The sequence below is a fragment of the Gallus gallus genome, chromosome 1 (genome assembly GCF_016699485.2).
Source record: "Gallus gallus isolate bGalGal1 chromosome 1, bGalGal1.mat.broiler.GRCg7b, whole genome shotgun sequence".
NCBI lineage: Eukaryota > Metazoa > Chordata > Aves > Galliformes > Phasianidae > Gallus > Gallus gallus.
Window position 1 is genome coordinate 57556892 of NC_052532.1, and position 13407 is coordinate 57570298.

Consider the following 13407-nt stretch of genomic DNA (forward strand, 5'->3'; position numbering starts at 1 on the left):
TCTTTTAATGTCAATTTCTTGCGTGTTTTAAGTGGAAAGGGGGCACTGGATGATCAGAGGCTGTTAAAGTGCTCAGTTGTTTGTGCTACCCACAGGAAAGAGAATTTAAGACATTCTAATTCAGCCCACTCCATTTTTCTGGACATATATTATGAGCAATGAGGCTTCCAAGCTCCTTTACCGTGGATATGTATTGCACCGTGTGTTTTCAGGACAATGAAATGATTTATTTAGCATATGGCTGACCTGGATTGTCATTACTGGCTCAATTGACCTTTATTGCCATGAGACAGTGGTAAGACTGGAAGATGCTATAAATAGCTGTTGCACTGTGGGAGTGGTATCACAAAAATGTACTTTACACAGACTGTCATTTCACTATGTGGGAGCTGAGTGCATTGGGCATACAAAAGGAGATCTCTCCTTGATATGTTTTTGTTGTTGCTAGTCTCTTTTTGTCCTGTTTTGAATTATTGCAGCTGAAGCTATAAGATTGTTTTGGCCACTGCCGTCAGGTGCAAAAATAGTGCAATAGTACTGTGAAATTTTATGAAACCTACCATCTAAGAGAAACTGAGCTTTGTATCAGCAGTATCTTGTGCTTCCATCTAATGACTTGCTATTCAAGGCTGATTTTGTAAGACTGAGTGCAGCTGGGGAAACAGGTTGGTGGAAATGAACTCAGTCCTTGTGGAGCTCTAGAAGTGCTGGTCAACATCTGTGGTTGCCATATCTATGTAAAGAATGACTTTGGACCAAAAAGATAGTATTTAAATATAAGGGGAAAGCAGCTGCGATACCTTGAGTGCATGCTGATATTGACAAAAAGGGTGAGTCCTAGTGTCATATTTTATGTAGTTTGATGCTGAATGGAAGATTTCTCCTAGCCTGCAAACCGAGTAAAATCACCATTTATTTGTTTATTTATTTATTTATTTAGTATAAACTCGTATTTCATTCATCTAGTGAAAGCTATTTGGAACTACACATTAATTCATTCAGCATGATCTGCTGGTATGTAAAGAATAAGTGTAATAATTGAGGATTTCACTGAAACTGGCAAACAGATCCATATGCTGCCCATTGGGTTTGATGTTTCAGCTTAGTGTCAGCTGAGTAACCGATCTTCATTAAGCAGTAATTTTCAGTGATCACATTACTTCATTTTTTTTTCCTAAACTGTTTTAGCAGGAGATGGCACTCGAGCACCTTTTAACCCAAACTGAAATTAGATGCTATGCTGCCTCTTCTGACTTCTGGAAAAGGGTGGGGTGGATAATGATATCAGATAATTATATTGAATATACCCTCAATTTATCTATTTTTTGTCTTTTCAATTTGCAGGAAAGCAATCTCCAGGTCAGGCCTCCAGCACTTGGCTCCTGTGCATTCCCTCAACATTGCAGTCTCCAATGGACCTGTGAAGGAACCAAGGGCAGCCTTAGAGTGGACTGTAGGTGTTTGTTTCTATGGCAATGTATCTCTGGCTAGTGCTCCCTCCAACCTTAAAACAACATTAGACGTTGCATTGCTGTCAGAATTAGTGCTGGTCATTAGGAACACGCTTCCATTATGAAATCAAGCAGAAGGCAGAGACATGATAATGAGCAATGACTTGAGCAGCACTGGGCAGAGCTGTTTGGACTTTCCAGTCTTGGGAACTGTCTGGCTACATTTGCTCACTGCCTTCTTGACAAGGACTGCTATCCAATGGTGATTCAATTTTAATGTTGCAGGATTTTGTAGTTTTGATTTATGGGCCAAAATTTAAGGCTGAGCATTCACACTGGGTTGACTGGGTCTGTGGCAACATTTGGTCACAATGCTTTGCAAGCATGGCAGAACTTCTGGGCCCAAGCTGGGCTGGAGACACAAAGCATCTGTTTCTTTCCCCAGTCTTGCTTCTACTTCTGTTTCTGGACCAGTTCAGAAAGGGCTGGTAATGCATTGTCTGCACCATCTAATGTGGTTATGTGTTAGTGCATGTCAAGAAATCGATCCTTAAGCCAGCAGGTGGAAAAAAAAAAAAAAAAAGTCCCATTTAAAGCAAAGTATGCAGTGGATTTTTACACTGGGCTCTCAGTAAGGAGCTGGCATTAAGCCAGCAGCCACCCATCTGTCCTTTGGATAAAGACAACTTCTGTTTTGATGAGTATGGCTTATGGTTCATCTCAGATGATTTTTATACCATGACTGAATGGCTTTCTAGATGGTGTACAGCTGTAACATTCGAAGTTTAATGGGATAAAATTTTACAGGCTGCATTGCAAGAAACTAGTTTGGATTCAGTCTGATTTTCTACATTATAGTAAAGCGGAGTGTGTTAGAATGAGTTTGAAAGCACACATTAAAGAGCTTGTGTTGAGAATATCTTGATCTTTATGTGCAGGAAACTTGGGTCCTGATTAAGCAAGGTGTTAAAACACATGCCTGCTTTCAGTGGTCTAGGCTTTCTGAATGATCCTCCAGATATCTATTTCTTCAGAATGCAGGCTAAGTTAAACATCTTTTAAAATTGTAATAATGATAATAAAAAAACCAACAACAAAACAAACAAACAAACAAACACCCTGTGAAATCCCACAATTTATCTTTCTTAAAAGTGACATTCTTTGCTACTGATTGAAGAGGTGAGGCAACACTGCGTCATGTAGGGAAAGGGATGTGAGTGGAAGACCTCTGAGGTTGGGAGGAGCCAGGACTGACCAGCTGTAGTAACTGATGAATGCAGGGGGGAAACAGGATTTCTGCAGATTAGAGATGCAGCATGAGTAAAAGAGAAGGGGTTTGGAGGTGTGAAGAAGATAAAATGGATCAAAGTTTATAATGGGTAGTGAATATCGATTAAAAAAAAAATAGTAAGCTTTAAAAACTGGTATTTATTTCCAGGTGTATATTTGGTAGAATGAATGGTTTCTTACATTAAGATGTATTAGAGCCAGAGAGGAAGTCTTTGTAGTGAGTCACTGGAAGGTAGAATTAATCAGGACATGTTGCATCCCAGTATGTGTAAGCCTTCAGCATTTCCAAGATGGTTCTCCAAGGACCCATGATGGGAGACCTTTCCAAAGTTTGATGAAATTTCCAAAGTTCCAATGAACAGAAGTTGTCACTTGAACTTACAGTAGGAGATGCAGTAGAAATCTGTCCTTGTTGCCTTCACAATAGTAACTGGAAAGAATTTCCTGGCTATATTCTCCATTTTTGCTAACTTTTTGCAGATGATTTGCCATTATCAGACAGCCTTGTGAACAGGACACTATTCAGGGAGTGAGATTTCTGTTTCTTGCTCTGCCATTGACCTTGTGAGTTAGCTCAGATTAATTGTTTTGCCTTTCAGTAAACCAGCCTATTTAGCTGTAGAATGGAGGTGATAATTCTGATGTTTTTTAAGACCCTTTACATAAGAAAATACATATTTTAATGTTGTCATAACTGTCTGTCATCCCTGATGCTTGTTTTCTCTTACTTTCAAATACTCAATTTCATCCTATTTTCTACATCTAATTCAAGTTAACTTGTAGCTAATTTAGTAATATTTATTCACAGCAGAATCTTACAGAATATATTTTCAGGAGTAAGTGATGCTGTAGCTACAAAGCAATGCAGAAGTTGCCTTGCCAAAAGTATCCACCTTGAATGCCAGTCCCTGTGATATATTTGTTATTCTCAGCCTCTTTTCTCACCCTCCGCCAATTCAGGCAACACTCCTACATGTTAAATGATGAAATAAGCAATTCTAGCCCAGATCCTCAAATAAGCGCAGGCCAAAGCACCTCATATAGTGCATGTGTACCACTGAGGACCTTGATCTTTCTTTATTTTCATACTGCCACATTTTCCCAAGAAAATAACCATAACTTTTGTGTGTGTGTGTGTGTGTGTGTGCGTGCGCGAAGTCATCCTGTATTTCCATTTTACGTATTACCTTTTTTAGCTTCTGGTACCTACAAAAATCTTGACAGCCACTAGGAAATTAGTGTGTTGAGCTTCCTACTGGCCAAAGCTGTCTCATTATTTTTTTGGTTTTGTCCACCGTGTATTTGTCTGATGATGCCAGTCTCTTGTTTTCTCATTAGTAGGTGTTTATGGCCTGTGACCACACAGTCTTAGAGCCCTAGTTATGTCTCTGAAGGGATATCTGAAAATGTGCAGCTTTCATTCCTGGAATTCAGTGAAAAAACTTGAGACTGATCTGTTCTTTAAGAACTATTAAAGCACAACTGAGTTATCTAGATGCAAGCTGAGTGTTCTTCAAAGGAGAGATATTATAATTTTGGACAAAAAATTATACATGTTAAAAAACCTCTGAAACATTTAGGTCTTAAGAAATAAACATCAAAGCTTTGTGATAGTACAAGTTAAAAATTATAGCGTTTAGTAATATGTGATAACAACCTATAAAATTAATTGGTTGAGAATGTCTATTACAGAGAGAGCGATGAGGTGCTGGCACAGGCTGCCCAGAGAGGTTGTGGATGCTACATCCCTGGAAGAGTTTAAGACCAGGTTGGATGAGGCCCTGGATAACCTGGTCTAGCACCAGATCTGGAGGTTGGTGGCCCTACCTTTGGCAGGGAGGTTGGGACTTGATCATCCTTGGGGTCCCTTCCCACCCAAGGCATTCTATGATTCTAATCCATTGCATGGGACGTTTTAACAGGAAAACATTTGTTCTTTCTACTAAATAGTAGAAGCTTTCAGGCTGAGATCTCTTTGGGATCATAGAGACACAGTGTAATAGCACATGCAGCTGGAGTGTCACAATGCATGGATGAAGACTTTTTTGGGAAGGTGAGGCCAGGATATTGAGTAGGGGAAGTTTTCCTTCAATGTAAGAGCAGCAAGAATGCTTGAAGCTCTGCTGTGGAATGGATGATAAGACTGTGAAGAGCTTATGGGTCTGGATTAGAGAGCAAACCAACACAGGTGATGTTGTGGTTGCCTGCTACAGATGTTATGTTTAGGAAGTAGATGTCTGAAGATCTCATTAATTGGAAGAAGCCTCATGTTTGAAGGCCAGGGTCCTCATGTGTGACTTAGACTAGTTTGATGTTTACTGGAAGAACAGCAGGACACAAGCAGTCCAGGAGGTTTCTGTAATATGATGTTGATAACTTTGTTACACAAGTGATTGAGGAGCTTGGTGAAGGAAAGTGCTCTTCTGGACCTTGTATTACAAACAAAAATGAACTCGTAGGAACTGTGAAAGTCATTGGCAGCCTTGCCTACAGTGACCAATGAGATGGTGAAGTTCAGGATCTTGAGAAGAGGAAACAAAGCAAACATGGAATAGACTTGGTTTATTCAAGGATCTGTTTGGAATTAAAATGTGTATGACTGAACAGAAGCTCCATGCGTACTTCTAAAACTTCTGAAATTTTGTGTGTGGATGACTTCTGAAACACTGTGTTCAGGCTCTGTAATTCTACATTGCCACTATGTTTTTAATGAATGTTTGAGAACTTATGATCTTCCCAGAGAGAAATAAGAGAAAAAAGGAGGGCTGTCATGTTCCAAAATGGTGTCCATTTGTATGTTTCCAGAGGTATGGAGGTTTCAGTGATATTACAGAAAGTGCTTTTCCTAAAATATTTTTTTCAATTGCTCCCAGAAGGACTGAAGTTAAGCTGTTGTCAGACAAGAAAATGTTTCATGACAGCATAGGGAATCATCATCTCAGTTGATAGCATCTAGATGTTGCTTATCCATGAAGACAAACGTTGTTGTTCTGTTTCTGTGTACAGATGATTTTTTTAGATGATAGTAACAACAACCTCCAAAGCTCAGCAGAGAATATAGGGATGGGCAATGGATGCAGGGATGTGGGAAAGCCTGGTGGGGGTGTGGAAATGAGAATGGCAGAAAACAGCTGGAGAAAGTAACAAACCACGATCTAAAAGTTGAACCTCTCTCTTTTCTTTTCTTTTTTTTTTAGAAGTAATTATGCAATATCGTGATTCTGTGATGTTTTCTGTTTTGTGTTCATTACACTCATAATAATTAAAGAAAAGGTGATTTTTGTATGAAGAATTTTCTCAAAATGTGAAAATTTGTAGTTAAATTCATATGTATATACAATCAAAACAATGTTTAGGATATTATTTATAACATGAACATTACAGACTCTGGAATTCCAGAGTTCAAGGTAAAATATAAGCAAAACATAATAGAGAGGCTTTCAGGAAAAAGACATCCAAACAAACTTGTTTCTGCTCAGTAGTGACCTTGAAAAAGAAAGGGCTAAAGCTAACCATTTTTGCTTACAAATATGTTTAATTAAATTTGTGTTGATGAACACTAATTATATATTAATCATAACTTTATCACCCAAATGTGTACTTGTAAGAAGACTCATCTCTCTCACTGTAGTGTCAACAAAGGGAAAAAATTCTTCCTAATAGTTCAATTTAGAAATCTAACAGATTCTTTTTGCAAAATGCTAGTCATGACAGGTTTGGATCAGAGCTCCACTCTTCCTATTACAAGTGCAGTTACAGCTCCTTAAAACTTATAATTTGGGAGAACTGGCTTATTGATGAATGTCCATGCCTTCGTAACATAGTAAACTAAATTACTTTCTGTGCATTGCCTTTAAACTGTGCTGACTGCAGCTTGAAGAGCAGTGAGATGCGGAGTTACCTGAAAAATGGTAACACTTGGTCTGTCATCTAACCATGCCTGGGCATCTAAAAGATGAAATCAGGTTGATTTAATGAAATGTGCTCAGAAAGCTATGATCATGCACATGCACGTGTAGTTTCATTGTTCCTGGACTCCCAGTTCTTTATTTCCCATTTCTCTTTCACTTTGGACTGGGGCCGGAGGGGGGATTATGTATTCTTTGTTTCATATTCAAGAAATATATGTCATACAAAAGTTGTTTTTTGTCTGTTAGTATGGTGGTAACGGATCAGGAACAGTTCTCTGGATGACCATACTGGCTGCATCTGCCAGGAGAGCACTGCTGCTCTGCTTCGGTGAGCAGGGTGCTTTCTTGTCACAGTGCTCACTTGAGTGTTCACTTGCAAGGGCTGGAAAGCTAGGCAAGAATTCAGAGTTTCCAGTTCCTCAGACTGAAAAATATTAGGCCGTGGTCACTCCTGTTTTATCCAAGACAACAGGCAGTACCCTTTTTCTATATAGTGAGTCAAAAGAAAAGCACATGACCTAAAAGCACACTTTGATGTATCAGTTGAGCTCTTCTAATAGTGAATTGGTACCAAACACTGGCCTTATGTTACCCACCCTTCACCCATCACTCCTTGTGTCAGATCCAGCCCTTGTGTGCTCTGTGCTCATGGGGTGAGTCATTTTGTCTGACTGTTTTGATAAAAATATATATATATCAGTGTTTTTTTTGTTGTTGTTTGTTTGGTTGGTTGGTTATTTCCAGCAGTTGATCTGATTTTTGTATAGCTTCACAGCCACCAGATCTGGCATGGGGGAAGCAGCATGAGTGTGAGACTGGAGTTTGAGGGGTCGGGGACAGAAAGAGGATGGCTGCTACTTTAGCTGTCATTTGCTTCTAAACCTGCCATAAAGACATCAAGTACAAAATATGCTAAGCTTGCATATTATTTATGAGAAGGTTCTTGAACTCAAATCTGTTGTGGAAAAGTCTCTGTCAGAATCCACAAGTGTTGATGTAGACTTTAATGTGTTTGAGTTCTGTGTTAAATGAGAGCTCATATGGTCCCAGTGATGGTCCCAGTGACCCCTGTCAGCTGTGTGTTGGCAGGTGGAGTACCCTTTTGACCAGCAGATTGTAGAATACTGCCTGTACATTTTTTAATTGGAAATACTGATTTGCTGAAGTCAAACTGTTCCATATAAATGTATTGAATGTTGTCATATCATCCTATTATAAGTCATTGAAAAATTGAACTTGAAAAAGGTCGAAGCATTTTCCTCTGACTATACCGTTTTGATTTTCATTAGCAGTAACAAAATGTCTGATCATATAAATGACACTGCCCTGTAAAATTCAAAACAGTGAAGTTCAAATAATTCCTTTTGATCTTGTTGAGACAAGGTAACTGACAGCCAAAGCTTCTTGGGGTAGGGTGTTACTTCTTGGGGAATCTCAGCTTTGTGCTGTAATTCAGGATGAAAGAAGATTTTTGAAATGCCATTTTGCTGGAATTGAGATGGTAAATTTTCTCACAGTGTTGTGAAATTGCTTGTGGCACTGGATATCTGGAGTTGTGCCACTTCTACCAGATCAGGTTATTTACATTTTTATTATCTAGTCTTGCCTGAACTCCCTCGTAGCATGAACTAGAAAGGTCATCCCTGTAGACTACGTATTTTATTTATACTGTGATGGAACATGAGGAATGAATCTATGATAGAACATGGAGTAGTGGAGAACAAACTCAATCAGTCTAAAGTAGGTTATGGAAATAGGCCACTTTATCTTTAGAATTCCTAGATGGCATGTTATGTTTGTGTAGTCTATGTGGAGGGGTATTTAATCTATTTTTTAAAATGGGATTTTGATTCCTGATTAAAAGTTATGTCCCAGGAGCTTTGTGCTTCCTTAGCTTCCCAAGTTGAACTTTCCTTACCATCTTTTATAATCTGTAAAATTTAGCACTGGGTTATAATGTGAGTTTGTGTTATTTCTTCAGCAGAGAACGTTGGTCAGGTCAAACAGCGAATTCATATCCTCTTGTTTTGGTCCTCTTGCTTTGTCTGGCTCTCTGTAAACTAGAGAGGAATTTAATATTTTGGGCATTTTACTGTGGGCATAGTCATTTTATTAGCATGATGCGACTAGGTTTTCATGAAGTGCTGCAAGAGTGATAAAGTTATTGCCAGAGAACACTGCTTTAATATAAGAATGAACTTGAAAGGAAAGAATTTCCAGTCACAGTAATTTGCCATCTGGGTAAGGCTTTAAGCCTTAGTGAGTTCGAGCCTTTAGAAGCTATTTTGCATTACGAAAGCACTGAGAAACTTCAGCTTTAAACTGTCATGCACTGAACTGTGCAGTTCAGGCATATCTGTCCTACAGAGTCTGCAGTTTAGGCAGATGAAAGGATAAGAAGTAATGAAGGTATAGAACATTGCACAACTAAATGAAGATAGTGCAGTGTCAGTACACTGGTCTACAAGCCTTTTGCTAATTCAGCCCCTTGTGTTGAGAGGTAATACTGAATATGACGTTAATAGCAAGATTTCTGATGAAGTTAGACCAGTGGACAAGCAGACTCCCACCATAAAAAAAATGCATATTGTTCTCCTTTTGGTTTACTTGAAGTGAGCACATTAGCTGTGTTAGGCAGCATGTGCAGATTTGACAGTTTGGCTCTGTGGATGCACTTGTTCTCCAGAAGACAAAGGATTTTGCCACTTCTGATTCTCTGTGTTACTTAAGAGATCCACATGGCAAGAGCAACTTTCTCATTTCATCACTTTGAAACCGTCAGTAGAATTTTGAATAAATTATTTTAACTAAAATGGCTATTTCAGAGCATCCTGCTGTTGGACGCCATCTGTTTGGTAAGCGTCATCATTTGTGACTTCTGCAGTGTGGGAACCAAATGTCAGAGACTGTCAAAGTGTTTTCCATCATGGTCTAATTCTGGCTGAGCAGAAACCCTGCTTATTCACTTCGTTCAAATAATATACAGTAAACGTGGTCTTTTCAGTTGAGCCAGCATTACAGTAGAATGAAACCTATAGTCATTTTACAACCGAATTTCCTCAGGCCAAGAATTGGTAAAGAATTGAGGGATGTATTTGGTTAAATAAGAAGAGTCTTGAAATAAAATCAGACACCACCCTACTAATCATTCCTGTCAGTATGCTTGGTAGATTTTGAAAATATTGCTTTTTTGAATATATTGTACATTCAGGTATAAGCTTCAGGTATAGTCTCTTCTGGATAATGTTTTGTGGATGTTTTCATAAGTATACAGTATCGTATACATAGTATATAGTATAATACATCACATAGTGCTGATCCAGCCATTTTAAATATTCTTCTTTGTCTAAACTCTGCTGTTATCCTAAAGCCATGTTATTTTGCACTTTTGGTCACAGTTGCCAAATTCTGGGGTTTTGCAATTGAAATTAAAATAGTTACAGTTTTGTTTAATCTCTAGATTTTTTTCTTTCTTTACAGTTCTATATATATTGCATGTTTATGAAATTTAGCATTAGACTAAGCATTATGGGAAGAACATGGGCAAAGGTTTTCTGTGCAGACATATAATTCCTTGCATCATCAGCATCCTTTAAACAAGGGTGATCAGCTAACTTGATAATACATGGCTTTGTGTATTTATTTTTTAAATTTTTTATCAAAATCAAATATAACTTCTTTTTCTGTCCTCATCTCTGGATTTTTACAAACCAGTTTAACAATCTTTTCTTAGGAAAATGCTGTTAACGGAGAGCATCTATGGTTGGAGACAAATGTTTCTGGGGACCTCTGTTACCTGGGGGAGGAAAGCTGCCAAGTGAAATTCTCTGTGAGTTATTTTCAGATTCTCTTCTATGTTTCTGTTATAATGAGCCTGACTTCAGTTTGTTACACTGCTCAGAAGCCTGGCAATTTGAATCGCTTACTGCTGTTGTTGATGTGAGCCTTCTGAGAGAATGAATACAAAAGGGACAAAAGACTGTGGGCTAAATATCTTGGGGAAAAAAAAAAAAAGCCTCAAACAATTTTGAATGACCCAGATTATATACATAACGAGGTTAGGCTTAATGAATAGTTTTGATTAATATGGGAAGGAAAGAATTAAGTTACTGAGATATTTCAGAAATATTTGAACTAGCCTATTTCATTTATATGGAGATCACTCTGAAAGTAATGCCTCCTGTTTGTTTCCATGGAAACTACAACAGCTATGAAAAGCACAATGACACTATTTGATAGAGTAAATCCTCATCTGAAAAACACTTTTTTTAACATAGATGCTGCCATTAGCTGTGCATGTTCTCAGCAGTGAACAAGAGCCTGCATGCCCACTGTGCAAGGCTGTCCCAAATGTGACTTGTGTTTCATGTCACTGTCACCACTGCTTGAAACACAGCACCCACCACCTCACTGTGTTTGGTCCCTGTAAACACTGAGCAAGCATCAATGAATGTCAGTAGGCGCCATTTTTTTCCTCATGGAGGAATTCAATGACACGCCTTTGCTTCATATGCACTTCCATATCAGATGCCATTTTGTCAGACTGCTCCTCTGTTGCCTTCTGTTACACGGCGTACACGGCAACATTGTGTAACAGAATGTTGGCAGGAAGGTTTGTCCTCTACCGCCAAACCACCAGCATCCACCTCTGATATAATACGACAAAGTTATAAAAGAGGAACCATTACTTTTGGAGCAGCCCTCATATATACACATATATCACTAGCTGGGTTGCCTGGGAAGGGTCCAGATCATGTTTTTGTGATCTTTCTTCCTGCAAGGATTTGAACTGCATTTTCCAAACTCTTGAGTGCACTCACCAGTAAGGAATAGAATATTCAAGGTTTGCACTGCCCTAATGAAGATTTTCTGCTGCATGTTAAAATGTTTCATTGGATTGATCTGTAGCTCATGGTTCTCTATTAATGAACTGCGGAGTCACTGCGGAGTTACATTTCCTGCCTTCTTCAGTTGATCTTTGCTTAGGTGATTTTAAAGTTAAACCACTTCAGCAGAATAAATGAAAAGAAAAAAAAATTGTCTTGCCTGGCTAAGATGAGAAACTTTATTAGAGAGTGGGGATCCTGTGTTCAAACCGCTGCTTTGATTCAGTGCCCAGGTGAGCATCCTGGCTCTTGGGCTGCAAAATGTGAGGACAGTCCTTCTCTGTGGTGCCTTAGAGTCTGCTTCTCTGATTTTTGTCTTGCTTACTACCAACCCCCACCCCTAAAAATGCAGCATATCAAGTAATTTGATTCAAATCGAGGTATTTTGATACTTCCAGTATTAGTGGCACTTTGTTCCAAATCTATAGTGCTTTATGTAGCTCCAATTTAATAATGACTTCCTATGACTTCTCAAGCAAATTAGTTTCCTTATAATGTATAACGTAATGGCCAGATCTGGAAAGTACATGTCTGCTTAGGAAGACTGTGAAGGAAAGCCCCAGTTGTAACACAGTAGTGACTGTGGGGCAATATTCAGGACAAGTGTCATGCGTTTGCCCTGCAGTTATATTGGTTCTGAGGCAACGGGCTTTGGAAAAATCAGGAGACAGGATTTGTGGCTGAATAGACCTTTGGTCTGGCCCAATATGACTGCTCTTAGGTTCTTAATAGAATGACTAAACATTTCCTCATGGTTTAGCTCATTGAAAATGGTGTGGAAATTTAATAATGTGTTCCATAAGACTGCAAGGCTGTGCCTTGGCTTTTTAAAGGAACGCCTTTAAAAGGTGGAAACACTATCTGTAATAGCTGGTGAATTATACCCATCTATTCGCATTTTTATTTGGGAATGCTGGTGCACATTTAATGTGATGGCAAAATTTTCAGTCAATGGGCCTTGAGATACTGAGTCATATTAAGGATGCAATGGAGTTCATAGTTGCTCAGTTTTTAATTGTCTTTCTTTTGCTTGACATTATTGCTTTTGTAACATGTTACAGTATAAAGAGCTTTTGTTACCTTAAGAGCTCGAGATGGAAATGAAAATGTAGTTAACATTAGTTGTGGTCAGCTTTTTTGAAAGGTCATATTAAACTAATGCATTTCCAGTTTGAATTTTTGAAGACCATTACATCTTTCATGCCTGTCTTGGTCTTCCTTTGACTTACCTCTTCTACATTTAGACTGTATAAGATCAAATGCTCGCAATGGAGAAGTGGCAAAAATTAGCTGAGTTGCAATTGCGAAGACTTTGTATTCTTTGGAATATGGAGCTGAAATTTCTTGGTAAATCAAAGAAAGTAGGAGTAATGGAGAAGATTGACTGATTTTTAATTTTTTTTTAATTTTTTCTTTTACTACTCTCAATTAAAAAAAACAAAACAAAACAAACCTGCCTGTAACTACTTACAGCACCACCAGGAACATATTCAAAATAAGATATTCCAAAGGTAGCTGCTTGTAAGGTATTATCTTTATTTGATTTTTGCAGTTTTTCATCTAAGGAATTGATTTATTTAAATCACCTTGGTCTTTGTGATGAATATGGAAACTGAAAAGCTAACAAATCAGAAAACAAATGAAATCTTGGGGAGTTTCACAGAGTCATGGTTCTTTGGTTCTTGCAATGAAACATGAGGACCAAAGTCCACATACACACAAACACACAGTGAGGGAGTCTTTGTGTAGTTATGAGACTCAGTAAAACTGAAATGATTACAGCATTAGCCTAAATGGTGTTCTTCCCTGCTCCTTCTTGAGTTCATTTTCAATATATTGAGAATTCTAATGAAATCATGTATTAGAAAT

The 13407-nt window shown here is 38.3% G+C and overlaps 1 protein-coding gene across 7 annotated transcripts in view; it reads left to right on the forward strand.

Moving 5' to 3' along the window:
* DGKI (diacylglycerol kinase iota) overlaps positions 1–13407 on the forward strand; it is a 209810-nt gene that overhangs the window by 75820 nt on the left and 120583 nt on the right. For all 7 annotated transcript variants that reach the window (XM_025156048.3, XM_025156051.3, XM_025156057.3 and 4 more), the window contains exons 2-3: positions 1345–1453; positions 10386–10481. Coding sequence is in view for 2 of the 7 variants with exons in the window: in XM_040650506.2 (XP_040506440.1) it covers positions 1345–1453; positions 10386–10481 (205 nt within the window). In the remaining 5 variants the exon portion in view is untranslated. The remainder of the gene's footprint in view (positions 1–1344; positions 1454–10385; positions 10482–13407) is intronic.